Here is a 23819-nt window from a genome sequence, read left to right as displayed (position 1 = left end):
TACTTCTTAAGGAGGGTCCACATTAGCCTCAGCTCCTTTGTTAGGTACCTCCTCCACCCTCTCACCACTCCCACTGTAGGTGGCCACATATTCAGTTTTATTTATGTGGGCATTGAGGTTAGCAACAACCTCATAGCCAGCCAATGGGTCACCCTCCTCCTCCTAAGATGCTTTTGGGATGTAGGACAAGATTGTACCTACAAATTGCTCAACTTTTTCTACATGTTGTGCCTTAGATACATGCCACTTTATAATTTGTAGTTGTTCATTGTACGACGATTCAGGTATGTAATTATTGATGATGCATTTTTTGCAGAAAACGTAGGACACCCACATTTTTTGCAATAGATGTAGCTCCCTCTCTACCCACTTATACACACTAAGTCGTGTTTTCAAATTACCAGGATGACTCAATTCATAGTTCTTTGTTGCTTTTTGTTATTGTGCTTAAGAAATTTCAGATGATGTGGGTGTGGTTTCCTTCTTTATATTGGTCATATTTTATTAATATACATATTCAAAATTTTCTATAATAACAATATACAGAATATTGAACAAGCATTGCAAAAAACAAATAATATATTTGTGTTTAAAAAAGAAAGGGAAACACTGTGCATATTGAAAATAATAAAAAAAATTTCATTTCAAGTCAAAAAAATAAAAGTGAACATTGTTTCATTTAGCCATTAAACAAAATGAAACAATGTTTGGTTTAGTCGTTAAACAAAATGGAACATTGTTTGATTCAGTCGTTTAACAAAATGGCACACTGTGTTGGTTCAGTAGCGATGAAATGCCTTTGATGAATAATTGCCAAAAATACTTGACGAAAATAATTGTCGAAAAGCAAGTTGAGGATCACTAGTTGGGGATAAAAGACAAAAAAACCTCTAGATTATGCGAAAATAATCTGGTAGGGAACTACAAAGGATTTATATATTATTTGAGAAAAATTTTGCAACAAATAAGCAATATCGCATGTGTCATGCTTTTGCAAATAGTTAAGTATGATATTCTCGATATAAGGGAATTCACATATTATATTATACGAGAACGTGTAGTATATGCAAATAAGTAAGATATTTGTGAATTTAGTGAGGTTTCACAAAACAAAACAATGTTATAAATTTATGTGATATCGTATTGTATATGCAAATAAGATATTTGCAAATTTGGTGCTGGTAAAGTGCAATTTCACTCGTAAATTTATGTGATTTGGGAAAGTATACACGAGAAAGTATGATATTTAAGATTTAGTGGTAAGTGGCAAGTGGAGTTTCACACATATATTTTTGCAACTTCATAAAATATATTCGAAATAGTATGATATTTGTGATTTTTGAAAAATATTTGAACTTGCAAATCTATCCTCCATCGTTTGTCATCGTGTCCTATTTTTGAAAAATATTCCAACTTGGTGACATAACTGTTAAAACAAAAACGATGCCATCTCTTAAACAGATGCCCTTGTCACGGTAGATCTCTCAAAATATGGCTGATATACATATTAGATATCTGATCCAAGTCCACATGTTTTTTTTATATGTACATGAGACTGTCCCTAGGGTTAAAGACCTAGCCGTGCTGGCTCTGCATGCGTAGATCCTTTAAATAAGATCCAAATGTAACTTCGGATTGGATTCAAATATATTAGTTAGATTATTTTCATATTTGGATGGGATTCGAACCAGCATTTTAGGTCGGATCTCGAGTTGACGCGATTCAAAATCCGAACGGATTACATTTTCTACATGCTATTTTTCCCGGATCAAATATTGCCACATATATTTCAGATCCGGATTCAACCTAGTTCCGGACCGAGCCCGACCCGTTTTCACCCTCTCTCTCTCTCTCTCTCTCTTTCCTAATATTGCGAATTTTCCCTATTCCTGAAAGTTCATACCTTTAATTTCGGGAGTTAAGGTTTTTCCTTTGCCTTTCTGGCGAGGTGTGCTGGGGAGAAATTCTGGATTACCATTATTCATTTATTTATTTTTATGTACTTATTTTTTTGTCAAGGATTTCACAGGAAGTTTGTTTCTGTATAGAATCCTGGATGGATGCATGATTATAATCCATGAATCATTAGATCTCGAATGTTTATCTACTTTATGAATTGATTCAAGGGTATTCTTTCACTGTTGATGCAATGACAATAATAATGAAACTAATGTAACTGATCCTTTTTTGTTTTTTTTGGGTCTTTGGTATAGTTTTTCTATATGTAACCTATCTACCAGGTATTGGCCTGGTTGGTTGATGCTTTCCTCTTAAACATTGTTAGTATGGTACCATGTTTTCTCAGTTGGTTACCTTGTTTCTTATGGAAGGTTTTATTAATCTCTAGCCTGTCTTGTCATGATAATTTAGCATTAGATACTAATGAGACAACATAAATTTTTTCCACTTTTCTTTTGCTTGATGGTTCCACATTTATTGTTTTGATTCATAGGATACACTTGATGTTCACATCATAGTCGTTGAAATCGGCTAGATAAGTGAGAGAGTCAGCAAACTTCTTCAAAAGCAGGGGAAGTATCTGAAACATGCTTTGGAAGTATAGGTAGCACGCTTCTTTAAGCATGGAACTGTATTTCTCTTTTGAGTGGCTGCAGAATATTTTGAAAAACGCCCTTCGCATGAAGTGTTTGAATATATGCCCCAAACAACCATGTTGAGAAACCCCAACTTGTGAACAGTGTGCAGTTTATTATTGCGCGCCAAGTGTTTGCTTTTATGCTTTAACCACATATGTGCATAGGTTGAAATGCCTTGCACAATAAATGGTTGAATATATGCCTCAAACGACCTTGATCAGAGGTCCCAACTTGTGAGCAATATGTTGTTTATTGTTGCATGCTAAATGTTCGTTTTTATGCCTTTACCAGATTTGTTCACACTAGGTTTTTGAATATTTGCCTCCAACAACATTGTCGAAAGGTCAATGTGTAGTTTATTGCTGCACACTAACTATTCATTTTTATGACTTAATCAGATTTATTAAGATTCATGTCAACAAGTATTCACTAAATGAACTGCTTGTGCTGAACAGAACATTGTGTGCAACTAATGACCTGCAGTGAGCATATTATGTGCTCAACAAAATGCCGCAAAAAAGGCAGAGTATGCAGCTGCTTGTCAATTACTTTGGGCTTTCTCTTGGTGATGATTATGTGTAGATTGATCAAATAAACTATGAGACATTTGGTTATCTTTTTTTTTGTATTTTTTTATATTTATTTGTCCATTATCCATGATATGAGTAAGTAAATAAGTTAATGCTGACTTGCTTGAATTCTTCAACATATTAAAATAATAGAACCTTTTTTCTTTTATAATTCTTATGGATTTATTTGCTTTAATTTCACTTCCACTTTCACTTCTTTGTTGCTTCAACTTTTTCTTTCTTGTGGCTTATGCTTTCACTTTGCATATAGGATAGTTATCAGATATCTAAGTTGAGGAAGGCTGATAAGATAGTGATTGGAGTGGCAGAAATGTGATTATCAATAGGCTCTCCATCCTTTCAGTAGTATGCGGTAGATTTTCCATATAACCCTTACGTAATTCATATAGTAATTTTCTAGATGTCTGATGTCTTTTTACTTTGATGGTCCAATTGCTGTGTCCATACCTTTCTATTACTTACAATCTCACCAGTGCTTTCCAATAGGCTCTCATATCCAACAATTGCATGGCTACAATGAGGATAACCATGTGAATTGCAATTGACCATGCATAAGCTAGTCATCAGCCAGATATCTAAGTTATACTGTTTATGAGAATGCTGGTCTGTTAGTCGGTCAGTACCTAGCAATGGTGTGTGTCCCTCCATTGAGTACATCAATATTGGGAGTTGGAAAAGTAATAAGTATGTTCCTGCCAATTATCTATGATAGGAGCATGTCAAGAATTGTATAATGCAATTTATTACGTATGGAAGCTTGCTGCAAAAATGTTATTTGCTAGGGTTGATTAGGTGCATCATTGAGGAACATAAGTACTGAAAACTTGTATTGTAGAGATCAATTGTTGTCAAGCAAGTAAGTAAACATATTCTAGGTTTGAGCTTTTTGACTCGTTGAAAAACTAAAAAAGAAACCATGGTAATATTTTCCCAAGATTTTAAGTATATTGCTAAATTAAGAGGTAAGTTTTTTAGCATTCTTAAAATTTTATTTGATGAGTTTTTTTAGCTTTCTTAAGTGCCATACTGTGCTCACCTGTACTCAGGAATGGTGTAGAGGGGCATATTGGGGTTGGTCCTAACCCTTTGGTTTTCTACAAGAAGTGGGCACCCTTAGTACTCAAGCCCAAATCACCATGCTGACAGTCAACACTTACCATTCTGAGGAAGAATAAATTCATCTCAATATCCCAAGAAGTTTCCCTTTGAATTCTCTTAATTATGATATAGGGTTGCATAGGAGCAAACAGGTCGTAGGTCACATGTTCACTAATGCGTTATTGCACAAATTTTCTTGCATGGTTAGCAGCTGATTATATGGAGCTAAGCAGTTGATTGTGCAGAATTCTCTTCATGCAAATGGGATGAGGCCTCGTAGTGGAAAGTGTGGAGATGGAAATATATGACATATATGGCAAGAACAAAATGCCAATATCTTCAAAATATAATGGACCATACTTTGATCATACACCTAAGAGACTAATGGTGGTTTCCTGACCTTGCATGTGGCTGATTGTGGCCACTTATGTTGTTGATCGGTTGGAATCATTATGTCATTCTTTTGTTCACAAACATTTGTTAGAGTTCCCCATATGGTTTTTTATGTCTTTCATTGTATTTGCTTTTTTCTCTCCTAAGGTGCAGAAAGATGTCAACACATGTATGTTCTTTCCCAAAAAGTGGGTGATAGGTGAATGACAGTCTTATGGGTGTATATAAGGAAAATGATCAGAAGAAGGCTGCTTTCTTCCTTTCTTTCAAAACCTTCATTAATCCCTTATTCAGGCGGAAATATACGAGGCCCATACTACTTGATCAACTTCACTGAAACAGGCAGGAGGGTCCATTAAGGCTTTCGTATGAGCTCAACTCTAGTGATAGAGAGAATTACTATAATAGCTTTTTAACAAACTCCATCTTTGTCTTGAGGATTTGGACCAAAGTCTTGTTGATCGGGAAACTCTATCCAAGTGATGGAGTGGAAGCCCGGTTCCAAGCGAGCTGACTGTGAAGCTCTCTGTTAAGCTGACTACCTATAGCATACATACAAAAAAGGTGCTAACCGGTCCCTTCAGATAAAGGCTCTGATTGACTTTAATAGAATTCTTTTGATCTGCAATAAGGGAGTTCAAAGGACGTCCATTGGAAGAGGAAGTCAATCTTTGTTTGAATTATTATATTCTCCCTAAACACATATAGAAAGACTACCTCAACAATTCTTTGTATGGCCTACGCTTGGGGCACCCCTATAATAAATATTCTTTTTCTGTCTTGACAAGGAAAAAATAGAACATATCAATGTTTATGCTAATCTTCGGAGTTTGAATTATGTTTAAACTTTAGAAAAATGAAATTGGTGTGTGCCTAGTATGTATATTTACTAATGCACTTGAGAGAAAAGTTAATCAAATGTTGTTTTCTGTTTTTTCTTCTTCCAATCTTTCTTCTTTCTTTTGGTGATTAAAGGCTTAAATTTCTCTTAACAAAAGGTGGTCGTCAGGAATGGCTAGGAAGCACTAGCTCCCTCATCTGATCCCATGATCTATTGCTATTTCGAAGCCAAAGGCCTGTCACCTACTGAGGGCATAAAAAATGGATAGAATTGAGCCTTTTAGGTTGTAAATTGTTTATATAAGCACATTGGTTTTAGCATCCTCTTGTTGACTTAGAGCTTGGTGTCTACTTTCCAAGATTTTGTATCATGTGCTTTCATAGCTTGGTCTTATTATTTAGATTGAATACTTGATCTGCCTACTTGTACTGAAAAGTATGCTGTTCACTTTTCTCACATTGGAAAGTTGGGCAAGAAATGACAAAAAGCATATAATCCTAACATAATTTTTAAAGACAATATTAAACATCTAAATTAAATGATACCTAATTGACTATTTTTAGTAGTATCTTTGCCATCATATGTTGGGAAAAAAGGCTATTAAAAAAGTAAATGTACTGTTTGATTTTCCTTCTATCTACTAAGAAGGAAAGGCTATTGAAAAGAAATCATGTGACATTCCTTTTAAATAATTTTAAAGTAATATAGTAAATGACATTTGGCTTGTCATTTTTTATACTTGCAATTGTTGTCATGTGCAATTTGTTATTTAAACAATAAAGTACTTTTCCTTTTTCTTATAAAGGTTATCTTTCGTTTTTAATTTAGGGACGAGAAATCCCCTTAACAAAATAAAAACTAATATAGCTTACTTTACTCATACGAAGCACTCACAAGTGTAATCTTAATAATTCTTTCTTGCTACAAGGCCTGCAGGACATACATAAAATAATTGAATCCTGACTAAGCTATCTTCCTATGTTGACGAACCTTACTAGGCATCGATTAGATTTAGGAATAAGCTGTCAAGTAAGGGAAATAAGCTATGCAAATCTTCGATTGATTAATGAAACAAACACTACCGATATTAATCTCTCTCTCTCTCTCTTTTTGCATGTGTGTGTATGGTCTAACACATGGCTACAAGATCATCTTGTGGATTATAGATCTGTAGATGTCTACTAATGCATGCCACACTCATGAGGGACTTCTTATAGACTACTAGCAAAAAGTGGAGAGAGACAGAGAGATTTCTTGTTGTGTTCTATTTCCAATCATGATTTGGCTTGATAACAAGTTGAGAGAGACATTAAACGAGACATCACAACTGAGAAGACCTCAAGGATGAAGATTTTGTTTTTTACAATGCTATATATTTATTTTGCTATTTACATGGAGAAACCACCCCCAGGATCAGAGACCTAGCTGCGCTGGTTTGCCTGCCGTACTTACGGGCACTGTCCTGACAATGTAAAACTCCGTGGGCTTACCCCTTTTCCCAGGGAGTTGCCATGCTTCGGCTTGCACAAGGGGTGACACCCATGGGATTTGAACCTAGAGCACCTGCCTAGCAGCCTAGGTCCCATCCCACTATGCCAAACCCCTTTGGGGCTGGCTCTTACTATGCTATATAATATGATAAACTAATGAGGAAAGTTTCATGTGGGAGGAGGGGTTATGGAAACTTTTCCTCGTAGAGAAGAGTAGATCAATCTCATCAAGCCTTTTATAACATGCAATCAACTTCAACTATTGGATCCAAAATATTTGTACTTGGGCTTGTTTGCGTCCTAATTTAACTTGCCAATATGTCCAGTTTGAATCATGTCTAACCTGATCCCTTTTACATTCTCTCTTTAACGGTATCTGGTACCATAGGAGAAGTTTGTATCATGTTTAGATCTGAACCTTCGTGACATCTATTAGGTCTCAAATTGAGACTGGAATAGACTTTGCAAAAATCTATATAGCGTTGGGTCAAGCATGATTGGATCATAACCAACCCGTTTACGACCCCTAATATAAGTATACTTCTTGGGTAACCTGTAATCTTTTGTATCCTGCATTACAGTCTCCTCCAAGTTTTCTTTGGTCTTGCCCTTATTCTTTTTTCTTGCAATGCTCAACCTTCCTCATTGGTGCTGTGGCAGGTCTTTGTGAGTGTGTTTATCATGTGCAAACCTTCTCATGTGATGGTACTTAATACTTTGTCCTAAAAATAATGGTTACTAATTTAGAGAAAGTACATAGGAAGTAAGTGAGAAGCAGCACATGGAAAACATGGCAGGGCGCATAAGATAATCATATTAAAAGCATAAACAAAGCATGTAACTGTGTAGGAAACATAGGAGAAGTGTGAGAGAATCAAGATTTCAATCAAGTTTCCAAACCTAGGAGTATCGCACTTCAAAAACGAACTTCTAGAAATCATGCTTCCCACCTATCTAAGAATCTTCCGGTAACTCTAATATATGTATATATGAGAGATGATATAGACATGATGTCAATTGAATAGAATATGTCTCAATCATGGCCATAGGTCTATATATTGGCCATATATCATTTCTCCTCTATATGATGTATCACCTATACATCAACTACATTTCAGCATATTAGAGTAGATAATATTATGTGATATTGATCATTAGTGTGCAATGAACTATGCAATAAATATAGCTGATACCATTGGATACTTATCCAGTAAAAACAACTTATTGAACTTTTTATAACGTTTATGTTTTTCCTTGATTCTATAATTTTGTTTGAACAGTTTCCTAAATTTTTCCTCGAAAACAAATTTCTTCGTACATCACCAGTATTTTCCTCGTCGTGAATATCCCAATGTTGTGATTTGTGATGTTGTCTATAAATAAGCATTGTACACTTTTATACCTTGTCATCAATGTGGTTAAAACTGTCATGATCTAGATATTAATTTCATAATATAGACTTTTTGTCAAGTTTAATTTACTATGTTATCTAGACACTGTTAGGGAGCATTTAAAAGCGTTGGACCTCATATCTGACCTGAGGTGGCATGAGCCCCACTCCAAAATTCAAAGCTATTCAAACGAGGGATTTCAGGTCAAGGATCTGAGATTCTTATTATAAAGGGGATAAAGGCCAAATCATCGGATTTGAAAGGGATGGGGAGAGGTTCTTTCTTAAATCTTTGGATCTTAATTCGAAGGGATCTCCTTTGGATTTGAGACCTACACTATTAAATATTCTGGACACTGCATGTCAAGTTTTTGGACACTTCAACTGTTGGTGTATAGACACTTCAAAAATTAAAGAAGAAGAATATTTTTATAAACTACCTTTTGTTTTCTAAGTATTGGCTATATGGTGAACAATGATGGCCTCTATCACCAAATATTCTTTTTGTGTTCAATTTTTCTAAAAGAGCCTAATAGTTATCTAACTAAACTTCAACGGTTTCATAAATTGTGTATGTCTTTATCATGAAACTTTTTAAACATCTCTCTCTCTCTCTCTTGCTTTCATAATTCATATATCACATCATATCATGACAAGGGGTTCCTTTAGTTGAGAATTAGCAACCTTCTTTCTCTTTTTCTCTTTTGTCTCACCTCTTTTACCTATCTTTTGCTTAAATGTTTTTTTTCCTTCTTATAACTGTAACATGAGAGTTTGTAATCAAGTATACTATAAAATACGTGTGTGCGTGGGAGAGAGAGCAAGCTACTAATGAGTTATGGAAGAATCAATGGACAAAAAAGAAAATTAGGAAGAATTGCACCCAACCATGTAATCACTAGGGTGGGTTTATCTTTATTCAGATTCTCTTAGGTTCTTAGTTGTCAAAGGCGCTAGGCGGAGCCTAGGAGGTGAGCCCCTAAAAAGAATAGGAGGGGCTAGGCGGGATTAGGCAGACTTGTGGGTAGCCCAATTAATTTTTTTTTAAATGTACAAAATATGTAAACAAACTACTAAAATTAATAACAAACATGTATACAATATAAAATCAATCAACAACAATCAACAATAAGCAGCAACTAGGTCTTTCCGCTTTCGTGTATGGGAGGAGAGAGAGGAAGATACAGATAGTAAAAGATAGGGCAAGACAGTTAGGTCTTTCTTCTTCCGTATTTGAACCGGCTTCAGTATGGTTCCTCGCCTTGCCTGAGCCAGCCTATCTAACAATAAGAATCCGGTCGGAAGCCTGTGATATCTTCAAAAAACAATCAACAATAAGCAATAGACAAACACAATATGTCTCCGGAGTCCGAACACTATAAAGCAATTATATTACATAACCTGCTTAAAAAAATTAAGAATAAATGAACAACTGAATAAACAAACCATACAACTAACAATGTGAATGAACAATATACAAAAAATAAAATCACGTATGCAAACAAATTAACAACAATAGACATAAAATACGAATTATAAATTGTGAAAAAGAACAGTCAAACACATCATATATAAATTACACACATAAATATATAAGTCAAAAATATAACTCACAAACATAACTCAGAAACAGTCAAGCAGAAATATAACTCACAAAAAATCAAACAAATTATATATAAATTACATTACACACACACACACATATATATAACTAAAAAACATAAACTATGGGAAAAAGGAAAAAACAAGAAAAAACAAGAAGAAAAAAAAAGCAAAAGGGAAGGAAAAACAGGAAGAAAAAAATAGGAAAAGGGAAGAAAAAAAAGAAAAATAGGAAGAAGAAGAAAAAGAAAGAGGGAAGGAAAAAGAGGAAGAGGAAAAAAAAAGGAAAAAACAGGAAGAAGAAAAAAAAAGCTAAAATAGGAAGAAAAAAAGGGAAATGGGAAGGGAAAACAGGAAGAAGAAAAAAAAAGGAAAAGGTTAGGAAAAACAGGAAGAAGAAAAAAAAAGGAAAAGGTTAGGAAAAACAGGAAGAATAAAAAAAAGTAAAAGGGAAGGAAAAACAGGAAGAAAAAAAAAGGAAAAAAGAAAAGAGAAGAAGAAAAAAAAGAGGTGAGAAATGCAGAGAGCGAGAGAGAGAGAGAGAGAGCACGAAAAGGGAAAGGGTGTGCCCTTTCTCCTTTGATACCTTGTGGTCAACCTACATAAAAAACAAAAAAAAAGACAAAAATAGGCTTGTAAGCCTAGGTGGTAAAATATGGTCCCATCGTCCAAACCTATCGCCTAGGTGCCGCCTTTGACAACCAAGTTTAGGTTTAGACAGGCCAAGTGAAAATAATTGGAATTCTAAGATAGAAATCTGCTATGTATTTCCTTAAATATCATGATATGCAACAATGCCTCTAGTCATAATTTCTATTATCTACATTTGGAGGTGCATTGCTATTTGCTATATATCACATTTATTGGCTATATATTGACGATTGTCTATGGTCCCAAATGAGATTGTGAGATCATTGATTTGTTGTGTTGTTAGACTTTCCTTGTATGAAAGATTACCTTCCTTTTGAAGCTTTTTTTTTAATGTTGAGGAACCCTCACCGAAGTGACGAAAACCCGGGGGGGGGGGGGGGGGTTGGGGCATGTCCACCCTGCCTTATGCCAGCGGGGTTTGATTTGGTGTCTTCATGTCAACACCCTCACAAACGCCCTGCTGACCACTGGGCAACCCCGTGGTGGTATCTTCCTTTTGAAGCTATTAAAACACTGTATTTGCGCATTGTATATGTGTTGAATCTTGATAATGCAAAAACTGTAGCTTGTGATAGCACTAAGCAACAAAGCGTCAATTCTGTACTCCTCAACAACCTTTGCTAATTTTTATTCTACCTATAAAACTATCTTTTGTTGTTGGCTGTTCACATGGCATATACATCTTTTTTGATGATGAAACATTGAATCTGCACTCTGCAGTAATTAGCTGCACATTTTCCGTTAGTGTCTATTTGGGCACTGAGCCTGTTAAGATGTAGGTTAGGCTGATATTCTTCCAGTCATTACCATCTAGAGAGCAATGTATATCTATGGTCTCTGGCAAACTGTCTAAACTAAGTGACAAGGATGGTGTCTACAATAACTGTGGCCTGTTTATGTCAGTTTGTTTGCTAATATAATGCTACTTTTTAATTGGATATTTTTCTGCCAAACTATAGGTTAGTTTTAATAGATGCTGCATCTGAAATTTTGTGCAGAACATGGATCTTAATTTCAATAAAACTCCTTCAAAAATAGTATTGCAAACATAACCTCTCTTTGGAGCATCACCCTGCAAACCAATCTCATAGAAAGAAAAACTTCCAGCAGTGTGGTTTCTCTTTTCCTGAAGTAAAGCTTTAGGATGGCTGGTTTACAACCTCATATTTTGGCCATTATTGTTAACAAGGATGAGGAGGTTGCTGACATCTTTGATTAATGCTATTCTTTAATGTATCTTTGAAATGCTTAATAAGGACCAGGTTTGTTTGCTGATATCCGTGTTTCTTGCTACTCATGTATCTTTGAAATGCTTGCAATGAAATTAAGTCTTGAAAAAATGGGTCCTTCAGTGTATATAATGATGATGAGGAACTCTTTCTTCTTTTGGTATCATTGGTGATAGACATAATATCCCTTTAGTCCTTGGCCCTTAGGATGGAAAAAAATCCTGGCTTAATGGTTCATTGACTGGGTATCTTGATAACAGGGAATTTTGGCAATTTTTAGTTTTCATGTCATTGATGAGACATCCTATATTGGATGCACTAAAATGTACATTTGACCTATCAACCACAACATTAGTGGGGTGTTGTTGATTCCTCCTTTTGGTTGGCTGATAGAAAGAATTTGAATTTTGAATCCTTTTTTCGCAAAAGCTTTGCCTCTTTTGGAAGTAATGCTGAAGGTAAATATTTGTGCAATAAAGATTTTGAAATCAACACGTAATTGATTGGCAAGATGTTCTTGAAATCCTTGGTGAAAGAGAGTATTTGAAATCCTGCTTAACGCATCCATGACGAAAATTATCCTCTCCTTTCCCCAAAGGAGAAGACTCAGGCTTAGCCCTTACCTGAATGGGAAATGAAAATTACTCCTCTCTTCCCTGAAGAGTGTTTGCAAAATGAACTTTCGAAGAGAAATTGAGCTTTCGTCAAAGCTCCCTAATATTAGGCTTCTCATATGGAAAGGGGGCCGATAATAGTGAGGTAAAAAAATTGGGTCATGAAGGGAACGAGTCCATCACACTGTTATCATCGCAAAATTTTTTTCCTCCCTTGCGAGAGAAAACGAATTTCGCGAGTCAAACTCGACCAAAGTTTTAAAATAGTTTTGAAAATTAACTCGCCTCCGTTTTGAAAATTTGCGAGAAAATTCCGTGGAATGGGATCCGCCTGTCGGTACGAGGTTCAACCGTTCCTGACGCCTTTACCAGGGGTGATTGAACCAAAGATCAATTACGTGCTTTAACTTGACTCAAATATCTAAATTATGCTCTATTTTCCTAGAATGCAAAAAGAATCAGGCTTGTGCTATGAAATTTTGAAAAATGCAAGTTTGAGAAAATATGATGTTTGCTTTGGAAAATTGAAATATGCTTGAAAATTGATTGAAAAAGTACTTGAAAATTGAATTCCTGGGAAAATCATTGAATTTCATTGGAAATCAGAAATTGGATTGAAAATGAATTCTCAGGAAAATTTGAACTTTGGAAAATCGATTTTGAAATTTGAAATTGCTTTTCTGAGAAAATGGATTTGAGAATTCTAAGAAAATCTAAGAAATTCATTGGAAAAGGATTTTTGAAATGGAAAATGAATTCTCAGGAAAATGGGAATCCTGAGAAAATGGATTTCTAAAAACTTGGGATTTTGAAATTTGAGAATGTTAAAACATAGAAAAATCTTGATTTGAACTTAGGAAATACTTTGAAATCTCATTTGAGAATTTAGAATTCTGGGGATTATACGTTGGCGGCACATTGACCATATGAAAGAGAACTGAATGGATCAAGTAGTCGATAAAAAATTCTAAGAATATTTTTCCTTTCGCTGTCTGGCCATGATTATCGAACCCGTAGATGGTGATTGGGTCCGGGATGTATTCTTCCTCTTTGATGCCCAAAGCTTTGGCTATAATTTCTGGGCATATATTGAGGTTGCTGCCTCCATCTATCAGCACATGAGAAACTGTCATCTCTCTGGTTCGAATCACAACATACAAAACAATGTTGTGAAATACATGAGGCTTGGGAAGATCCTCATCCGAAAAAGTAATTGGAGCATTCGTCATGGCTTGATTGACTATCTGGGCCATGTCTTCAGGAGTTATGCTTGGCTTCACCTTGATTTTCTGCAGCAGATCATCCAATACCTGCTGATGTTTAGCGGAAGCTTGAGCTAGATCCAAAATTGAGACATTGGACAATGCAGTTATTGGCTTTTGAGTTGATGTCTCATTTTTCTCTGGGGTAGGCTTGATGAAGTGTTTGAGGAATTCAAGAATTCCTTTAGTAGCCTCAGATGATGCTTTGGCAGGTTTTGCAGATACCTTCATTTTGCCAAAGGTTGAGATAAGGTCCATTTTCTGAGCTTTAGACTGAGCCTATTGCAGCACAAGGACCTGGTGTTGAGCTTGTATATCTTTTTCAGAGCATGGCCTGATATGCTCTTGTGGCTGAAAGAACTGTTCAGAAATAACCACTGTAGAATGATGAGAAAATAGTTTTTTCAGAATTTCCATATTTTTATCTTCGGCACCCTCTACCAGAAGATTTTTGTCAATGAGATCCTGAACAATATTCTTGAGAACAATGCAGTTCTCAGTATTGTGCCCCACTGTTCTGTGAAATTTGCAGAATTGATCTTTGAATTTCCCCATGGGCAGAGGGGGATCGACCAGCCTGGGCAATTTGACCATCTCTTTGGTCAACGTGTACTCGAGCACAGTCTCGAGTGATTGGTCAAGCGGAGTGAATTTTCTGTCATAACTCCACCCCTCATGTTTTACTTTTTCTCGGGGTTTCGGTCCCTGCTCTAACTGTAGCGGCTTGTTGAACAGGGGGATAGATTTTCCTTTCTGATCATTTTTGTGGGGATTTTAACCCCCTGTGCCATAACAAAAGTCTCTACTCTGTCCCTTGCAATGACTCCATTTGTCATTTCTGGCAGAATGGGTGAAGTGAGTCTTCTTTATCTACTCATTCTGACTATTGTTCTTAGTAAACATGAAACCTTCATAGGCTCTATTTTTCATGCTCAATTCGAGTCATTCGGCTCGCTCCGTTAGCTCAATAAATATTCTGGATGGTGCAGTAGAGATGAGGCCCCTCAAAGGCTGTGAGAAATTGCTCAGAATTAGGGACAAAGCATGCCCCTCTGATATGGGGTCTCTCATCTTATTGCAGATCGATCTCCAGTGATGAATAAAATCTCTGGCCTTTTCATTTTCTCTCTGCTTGAGGCCGCAGAGATGACTGAGGGTGGGAAGTGCCTCGGCATTGAAAAGGAATCGCTCGATGAACATGTTTACCACTTTGTCAAATTCTTTCAGCTCAATAGGGTTGACATGCTCTGAATACCATTTTGTAGCGGTTTTCTCCAAACTGTGAGGGAAACAAAGAAAAAGAGCCTGATTTTCTCGCTTGAATTTGGCACATTCAACGAAGAACATGGAGAGATGAGCCTTAGGGTCGCCACAACCATCGAATTTGATAAATTTCCTATGAAGATTATCCAGATTGTCGTCCCCATCCAAACCATCATAGAAGTCTTCGCTAGTGAAGACATTCGTGCCCTTGTCGTGGGTTTGTAGATCTCGGACTATCTTGACCATATCTTTAAACTGTGGTTGGTCAGAATCATTGACATACGTACTCCTAAGCAAAATTTGGTGCATTAGGTGTTGCTTTTTCTAAGCTATGATCTTATAGCCTTTTCTAACAGTATTGTATCCATCAAGACTCATGCTGCTAGTTAGATATGGTGCATGAGACTTATCTTGAAAGCTTGACCATCATCACTTATAGGTTTTCAGGCTTGCTACATGGACAGTGATTGAGATTTTCATATGATAATATGGAAAATTATATCTATAGATTATGGAAGTCATATGTCTACTTCTGTAGAAAATATTGAAAATGAAGTTCAATTGTTAAAAGATCATATGATAGTTGCTTAAAACCAATAAACTCAGTGCAGAACTTCTGAGTGGCATGGATTGTGATAGATAATGTGATAAATCTACTCTAGCGAAGTTGAAAGCTCATCTATAATTTACTGTATAGAACTATTTCTAAATCTGGTCTCGATTCTAGAGTGGAAATGACCTGTATCATTTTCACCAGAATAAGCTGTTCCATGTGAGACGATTAGAGTTTTGATAGGGAATTAACATTTTTTACAGAAATTTAGTTGAGTGCTTAGGAAGAAAGGCTAAGTATCGCAAACTGTTGCGAGTTGCAGATATCACTGGTTTCAAGGTCCTTTTTCTTCCCAGGTTGGAAAGGTTTGCAACAAAATTGTCTTGCCATTGGAAGAGTCAGATGAAGATACCCTGAAACCTGTTTTAACCATTATTATGTGCTGAAGCTTGCATAGAAGGGCTTTGATTATTCATCTCTAACTAAGGTATTTTCCAAATCATTATTTCACAATATTTTCATGTTACAAGGAACCAAACCAACTTTGTCAAAGATATAGTTCTGCCTGAATAATATGATCGAAAGTTGATTTATTGTATGGTTTCACATATCATTTGAAGCAACTAATGAGGTAAGAGCTGTGCCCGCCATTTGGCAAATTTTATGTGTAGATAATTGATCCAAATATGCAGCTCATACTTGAGGAGAAGCAGTTATGTTGTTGTGATTATAGCTGGTAGCTGATTATGCAGTCACTCTGGAACTCCTTCATCTATTCCCACCATTGTTATGATTACACTGATTATATTTGGTCTGTGCTTAGTTGTCAAATGCGCTAGTCAGAGCTTAGGCGGAAGACCTCTAAAAGGACTAGTCAGGGCTTAGGCAGGACTAGTCAGCCTTGGCGGGACCAAAAACATAAAACATTAAGAAAAACAAAAATATTACAATAAATAGTTAAATTTAGTAACAAACATATGATTGTAACTATCGATGAAGTGTGTAATTCAGTGTAACATATTGCAAAATTCATGAAATTACATAATATTGAACATATACCAAAACTTGGGGTACACTATCCAATTACTCTCTCTCTCTCTCTCTCTCTCTCTCTATATATATATATATATATATATATATATATATATATAGAGAGAGAGAGAGAGAGAGAGAGAGAGAGAGAGAATGTGGATTATCCTGCCCCTATTTCGTAAGGTCACTGTTAGGACCCTCCAAAAATCATAGTTTTAGATGTTTTATGCTTGATCTGAACATTTAGATGTGTTTATGATTGTTGCTAAATAGAAAACATGCAATTGATTAAGCATCTTTATGCTCAAATGTGTATTTTAAAGAGGTAAAAAAATCTTCGGTTGATGTCGTGCTAAAATTTCATGATAAAATGTTTGCATTTTTAAATCAAATCAATTTGAAACAAAGCTTGTTTGTCAATAAACAAGTACTGATAAACACATCTAATAGTTCAAATTGAACATAAAACACCTAAAACTTTGATATTTGGAGGGTGTTAACGGTAACGTAAAGAAAACGGGGGACAGGATGAACCTTGTTCATATATAATATATATAACTGAAAAAACAGATTTATGTATGTGTGGATGTGTCAAAAACACATGCATACATATAAACAACAAAAGAAAAAAAGAAAAAAAAAGGAAAAAAAAAAGAAGAATGTGGAGGGGTGAGAGGAGGAAAAAGAAGAAAAAAAAAGGAAAAAGAAGGAAAGAAAAGCAAAATAAAAAATAAAAGGAAAAAAAGGAAGAAGAGGAAGAGGAAGAAAAGGGGAAAGTGGAGAGGTTAAAGGAGGAAAAAGAAAAAATGAGAGAACAAAAAAGAAAGCTTTTGGGGTGGGAGGAAGAAGAAAAAAGAAAGAAAGAAAGGAGACAAAAAAATTAACAACCATGTCCCTACGGCCTAGGCAGGAACAACTTAGTTGCCGTCTAGGCAGTCTAGGTGGAAAAATAGGGTCCTACCGCCTAGACCCATAATTCTAGGTGGTGGCCCTGTGCCTAGGTGGGGCCTAGGCACCATTTTTGACAACTAAGGGTCTGTGTAAAGTAATAGATACTGAAAAGAGCTCTATTTTTACCATTGCTCCAAAGCAATTAGATACTGTGCAGAATTTTCTTCATGTTGATTTTCCAATTCAGTCTTTGGTGGACCTCCCTCCCCCTTCATCTCCATCTTGAAAGGTTTACAGCTTATGCTATTGTGGAAACCAGTTTTTAAGCTCCATTTATCAGTGGAATTATTACAGTGCCAGTAGTCTCAATTTTCTTTGTATTTTTGCAGATGCATTCCTTGCAATTGCTTGAACCAAAAAAGGAGACGGGAGAGCTGCATGAATTGGAAAAGGAGCAACCAGAATTGGATATTCTAAGAACACACGAGCAGCCTGAATTTGTTGCCCCACTGAGGATACAAGGACTTAAAAAAGATTGTCCTTCTGATGTTTCAAAGCAGTTTGTGGTTTATGAGCCTGGGCCAGGTCCAACTGATTGCACTTCCCCTACCACAAATAACTGCAGTGAATTATCACGCCGACGTTCTTCACGTAGAGTTGTGCGCCCTGTAGGGGCATTTGCTGTTCAATGTTCAGCATGCTTCAAGTGGAGGCGAGTTCCAACAAAGCATGAATATGAAGCTATACGAGAGAATATTATGCAGAACCCATTCCTTTGTGTAAAAGCAAAGAAATGGAATCCAGATATATCCTGCAATGATCCAGAAGACATTCAGCCAAATGAAGCCATGATTTGGGGAATCGATGAACCAAATATTCCTCAAACCCCTCCTGGTTGGGAAAGGCTGTTGCGATTTAGAAGAGAGGGAGGAGCCCGATTTGCTGATGTGTGAGTATGCTGGACCTTAGTCTTGCTTATTTCTTCCTATTTTGGCAGGACTTTCCCTTTACCCTTTTGTTTAGTTTTCTTTCTTCTGTTTCTTAACATTCTGTCTTGGTTTCTCCTTTATGAATGATATCTCAATAGAATGAAGAAAAAAAGTATTTATTTATTTATTTATGTTATATTTATATTGTGTGTGTGTATGTTTGTTTGTTTCTTTTAAGTCGTCTACCATAGTTTGGGTTTGGATTTTAATTATATGCTAGAAATATGCAGGTAGGAACATTGGTGCATGCAAGATTAGATGACTGTGGTTCGGGTTTTAATTACATGATCATCCATTTGGCTCTTGCTTCCTGTATTTTTAGGTCCATCCTGTCAGCATTGCTAACTCCATGCTGTTCCATGGATGCTCAGGTGTATATCTGGAGTGAACCCTCATCCTTTGGAATCATCCATAGGGGGCAATTTTAATGTAACTTCTATTGCATCCTACATGAAAACCAGAAAATATTCTAAAGAATGGTCTTCAGTTTGCGAAACAGCCAACCACGGATAGTTGAGATATGACTTGATGATTCTGATGGTCTTCAATTTGACTAATGACGTGAAACTAGTATTCCCTTATGAGCACAATCTTCTTTGGCATTCTTTAAATTTTTATATGTCGAAATGTATGGCCATTGGGAAAATGAAAAAAGGGTTTAGAAAAGATAAAACAGACAACAAAGTGATGCTTCTCCCCTTTCCTTGTTCAGCCTATGTGTACATGATTGCTTCTATTGCTTTTTGACCTCAAACATTGGCTTTATAACTAGGAATCTAGGATGCATAGTCATGCTCTTGTATTTTTGTCTATACTCTATGTGAATGTATTCTTTGAGTCATTTTCCTTGTTCCTTTGTAACTCAGGTTAGAACGACTTGTTGCATTGGGCCATATTTGGTCTTTAAAAATTATAAGAGGAGCGAAACCTGTTTTTTTTTTCTTCTTTCATGCTTTGACACTATATCCTTTGTTGACTAGGTGATCTGGGTAGGATTTGCACATGATCATTTTTTGTATTCAACTATTATCTGAGGAAGTGTTAAATACTTAAATCTTTTATTCTTTTTATACATTTGGAGCCTATTCTTTTTATGGTCTTCAACCAGACGGTGGGTTCATCTTATTTGGCATCATTGCATCTCTTACCTATATACCTTTATGTAGTGTTCTTGATAATATTCATTACGTTCTTGGTGTTCACCATATGTTTGGAGGAGAAGCCAGAATTTTCCATGCTTATCGAATGTTAAATCAACAAGTATCTAAGGGGACTTCTTTTTCTGTAGGGTCCCTTACGACATCACTAGGGTGTCAAGTGTAACAGAAACATATAAGGAACACCTAAACTATAAAACTGGTCTCTTTTTTGTTGGCTCCATTAACCAAGTTGGCTAGCCTCCTAAATTGCTACATGCCTGTCTATTAGACTCCTATGAAAATGATTCACATATGGAAGGTTATTATGAAACTTTTCATGGAAGAGCCCGCCTCTGTACGACCAATATGATTGGCTGACAGGAAGTTACTGTATTGAATGCATCTCAACATCCACCTTTTGAAGATTCCAGACAAAGCTCTGGTGATGTGTTCTCACCAAGATGTTCATTGGTGGTTGTGCATGTGTTGTATTGAACTTTGGATGTGGATGTGGGAAAGCAACTTTAAGCCGAGAATGGTCTGATAGCCTATAAGGATGTTTTACTGGAGTTATTAGCTAGTATAGATCGTACAATATGGGTTTGGTTCAGATATTTGACCAACCTGAACCCTTAGGTTTGGTAAAAAGATTTGAATCCGTTTGAAAAATCGAGTTGGATACTACCTATGTAGGGAACAGGAGAAGGAAGGATGCTTGGGTTGCCTGTAAGGTGATTGGCAACTCCAGTATCAAGAAACCATTTTGAGGGGGATGTGATGGCAAGCTCATCCATTGATGCATTTACTCATTTCCACATCTTATTGGTTGCTCACACTAGGATTGCTTCCAGTTTGGGAGTTGAAAGTGCTAGATTCATGTTGTATAGTAGATGCACTATGCTGTTGATAGTATGGTTTTCATGCGCTGAACCACAACAATGATATACTCTATGGCCTCCTCTTTGGTTAGGATTGACTTTCGGAGTTTAGGAGAATTCCATGGCTTGCATTTTACGTGTAAGAATTGCTTTTAAAGTTTCTTCTATATCCTCGGGCTGCCCAGCACCAGTTTTGTTGTTGTTGTTGTTCACTGTTCCTCTTTGGCAGGCATTGAAGTAGTTATTTGCCATACTTTCCTCTTCCGCTACCAGCCCATCTGTTCCTTCCTCTTCCTCGACCTCCACAACCAATTGCCTCCATTATTGTTGATGGCAAGTAGAACATCATGGGCATTTGCAGCAGAAGAATTTCCCTACTTGTTGAAAACATATTCTCAAACTGTAGCTACAGTCCTTAGTTCCACAAATGGTGGTATCGAGTTTTTATGATAATGCTTGTTATGAAATTCTGATATCCTTTGCCTAATCCACAAAGTATATAGATTGGCTAGAGGGTCCTCTAATATATGGAGAATCATATGTAATTTGCTCAAGCATCGGACCTCTCTTTTTCTGACAAAATCCTCATATTACCTGCATCATTTTCCAAGTAGCATTAGTTGTTTAATGGTTTCTTTCTAATCACATAAGGAATGACGATCATTATGGGACATTCCATTTAATGGTAAGATGCATTGGTCTGATAATGATGACTATGTTGAGCTTGTCACCCAACAACACATGAAATCAGAAATGCATGTTGTAAAAGTATGATCATTTTATCCAATCCAAGGATATTACGAGGCTCTATGCCATCATGGATGTTCTTAAGTTTACTTTTCCTCAAGTCCATCAACCTGCACTATCAGTACAGATGGTGCAATGCATTATTTGCATGTGATTATGGGAAAGGTTTCTTGCTGTTCACCCGGGCTTCATGGGAGGGGGTTCTTGCTGTTCGGGTAATTCTTTTCTTGTGCTTTCTTATGGGTAAGCTCCTATGCTTCAAGGGTTATATTTAGCCCATGAATATAAGAATTAGTGGAGAATTATTAATTTGTCTCTCTAAAAAAAATGGGATTTGAAATGATACCATCATTTTTGGTTTGTTCGCAAGAACATGAAAAGTATAGAAACAATCTTACAACTGAAACCAATGTTACAGGACTTTCTAGAGAGAAGCATCTAGTACTGTAAGTCCTATATTCTTTAGCTCTACAGAGCTGCTTTAATCCTTTGCAATGTTCTTGTGGACCCATATTCTTTAGAAAGCAGGTTGTATTTTTTAAGTGGTGAATTAGAAGCCCAGTCAATTTTTGCTCAGTGGGATTCTCATTATTTTCAGCACCCATGGACATTGGCTGTTTCTACACTACATCTAATTTTGTCCTCTTTGGCCTTTTTTTCTTTTCCTTTCCTCAAAGATTAGATACTGAGTAATGTTCAATATTAGTGCAATGTGTATCTTCTTTCATGCCTCTGTGCTGTACTGATCTATATTGTTCTAGTTTTTTTTTTATCTCTGAGCTGAAGATCTTCTTGTTCCAGCTATTACGTGACACCCACAAGAAAGCGATTGCGCTCCATCGTTGAGGTCCAGAAGTATGTTCATAACTTCACTCTTTACAGATTGAAGCCACTTTTCCTCTAGTTGAACCAGTTCTTTTGAACCCAATGAACTAATCAGTTGACTGACTCCAGAATGAGGGACCTTCATTTCTGAAGTCCGATACTCTTTGGCTCATTTGGTGCTCATTTATCTGTAGGTAGATTAAATTGTCAACTAGGAAATGCTGATATTCACAAGGTTCTCTTTCTTGTTTTGTTCAGGTTCTTACTGGAAAATCCGCGGCACATGCAGGCAGGTACAAGTTTATCTTCCTTTTCATTCAAAATACCCAAGCCCCTGAACAGTGAGTATGTGAGAAAGCATGGGTGAAATCTTCATGCACCTCAAAAGGAGTTAATTGGTGTCAAATCCTAGGTCCCCCTTGTCTAGCAGCAAAGGACGTTCACCTGTTAACTTGCTAATGGTCGCAAGTCGCTCCTACCAGATGAGTGGAGCCCTTGTGGGCCAGTTTGTAGATTTTCAATTGAACTTGTTCAATGAAAAAACTCTTTTTGCTGACTTGCTCATCAAGTTGTTTTAATTTAATGGAAGCAAGAGGTTATAGGAATTTCTAAAATTTGGCCAGTTTTACTCTGTTTTTTTTTTTATTTATAACCCAAAGAAAGCACACCCGGGCACAGAGACTTGGTCACCATCCCAGCAGGGTAAAACTCCGAGGCTATGGCCCTCTCCCCTGGGGAGCGTTGGCTTATATATATATATATAACCCAAAGAAAGCACACCCCGGCATAGAGACTTTGGTCACCATCCCAGCAGCGTAAAACTCCGAGGCTATGACCCTCTCCCCTGGGGAGCGTTGGCTTTTATATAAGGGGTAGTGTCCATGGGAATCGTGACTATGGTCCTGGCTTAGCCATCCAACCTTCACCCAATGACTGTCCTATCTTGGACAAAGAGAGTAGCTTAAAAACCTTGGTAGGGTATAGTAGCATTCGACCAATCAATGCTGCTCCACCATCATGAGAAAGATGAAGAATTTAGAAGATTTACCGAACTAGGGGTGTCAAAGGGTCAGATTTTCACCAGATCTGTGTTGGTCTGGGCCTAGCTCCGACTTTGAGGTGCTGGTATACTAGGGTTTGGAACTGGGACTAATCGGACTTGCAATAAAAAAACCACACCTGAGTTTTATAATGATCACATAAACCAAACTCTCTCCATACTTGCTGAGATTATATTTTTATTTGATTGCAGATATGAATCCAAAACTTGAGCCAGACCCAGGTCTGGTATGAAATTCATAAACCATACCTGGTTCCATATTCGAGCCAGACCCCGGTCTTGTTAATGGGACCTCCTTTACCACCAAACCTGGACCCTATCGGGTTTGGTACAGGTTGAATTCGGTAAAACCTGACCCATTAGCATACCTAGTGCAAATTCTTGTGATTGAATGATTATATTTCAGAACTTACTAGGAGTTGAGAACCCAGGACATGATCCATTAAAGTTTTGAAACTTTCTTATTCGTTTCCCAAGCCCTTGTTTTTTTTACAGATAAAGCTGGGGTTAGGCAGACCCCTACCAGTTATACAACTATACCATAGGGATTCGAACTTGCCATGTCCCAACACAAGGTGAAGTGCACTGACTGCTCCTGCCACACAAGCTGAGGCCCGTTGGTCATTTCCCAACTCTCTGTTACACTCAAGAAGCCTAAGATTTTGTTTAACATGATTGGAGTACA

General features: G+C 36.7%; 1 protein-coding gene across 3 annotated transcripts; it reads left to right on the top strand.

Moving 5' to 3' along the window:
• Positions 1 to 1829: 1829 nt before the first annotated feature.
• On the top strand, positions 1830 to 23556 carry LOC149843331 (methyl-CpG-binding domain-containing protein 2-like). Of its 3 annotated transcripts, XM_090001785.1 has the most exons (5): positions 1830 to 1948; positions 17886 to 18445; positions 22051 to 22104; positions 22333 to 22367; positions 23327 to 23556. In XM_090001785.1, exons 2-5 carry the CDS (start codon positions 17886 to 17888, stop codon positions 23365 to 23367), a joined length of 690 nt encoding a protein of 229 aa, XP_089857911.1. In that variant the 5' UTR covers positions 1830 to 1948; the 3' UTR covers positions 23368 to 23556. The 3 variants fall into 3 exon arrangements, with proteins under 3 accessions (XP_089857911.1, XP_089857909.1, XP_089857910.1); XM_090001783.1 differs by lacking the exon at positions 23327 to 23556 and having other exon boundaries at positions 22333 to 22597; XM_090001784.1 differs by lacking the exons at positions 1830 to 1948; positions 23327 to 23556 and having other exon boundaries at positions 17830 to 18445; positions 22333 to 22597.
• The last annotated feature ends 263 nt before the right edge of the window (positions 23557 to 23819 follow it).

This window comes from Nuphar pumila, chromosome 3 (assembly GCF_984573655.1).
Source record: "Nuphar pumila chromosome 3, dmNupPumi1.hap1.1, whole genome shotgun sequence".
Classification (NCBI taxonomy): domain Eukaryota; kingdom Viridiplantae; phylum Streptophyta; class Magnoliopsida; order Nymphaeales; family Nymphaeaceae; genus Nuphar; species Nuphar pumila.
This window is presented reverse-complemented; position numbering and strand designations above follow the sequence as displayed.

Coding starts and splice junctions, on each gene's coding strand:
- LOC149843331 (XM_090001783.1), top strand. CDS start 17,886: ATGCATTCCTTGCAATTGCTTGAACCAAAAAAGGAGACGGGAGAGCTG. Junction 18,446..22,050: donor GGAGCCCGATTTGCTGATGT/GTGAGTATGCTG, acceptor TTCTTGTTCCAG/CTATTACGTGACACCCACAA. Junction 22,105..22,332: donor TCCATCGTTGAGGTCCAGAA/GTATGTTCATAA, acceptor TGTTTTGTTCAG/GTTCTTACTGGAAAATCCGC.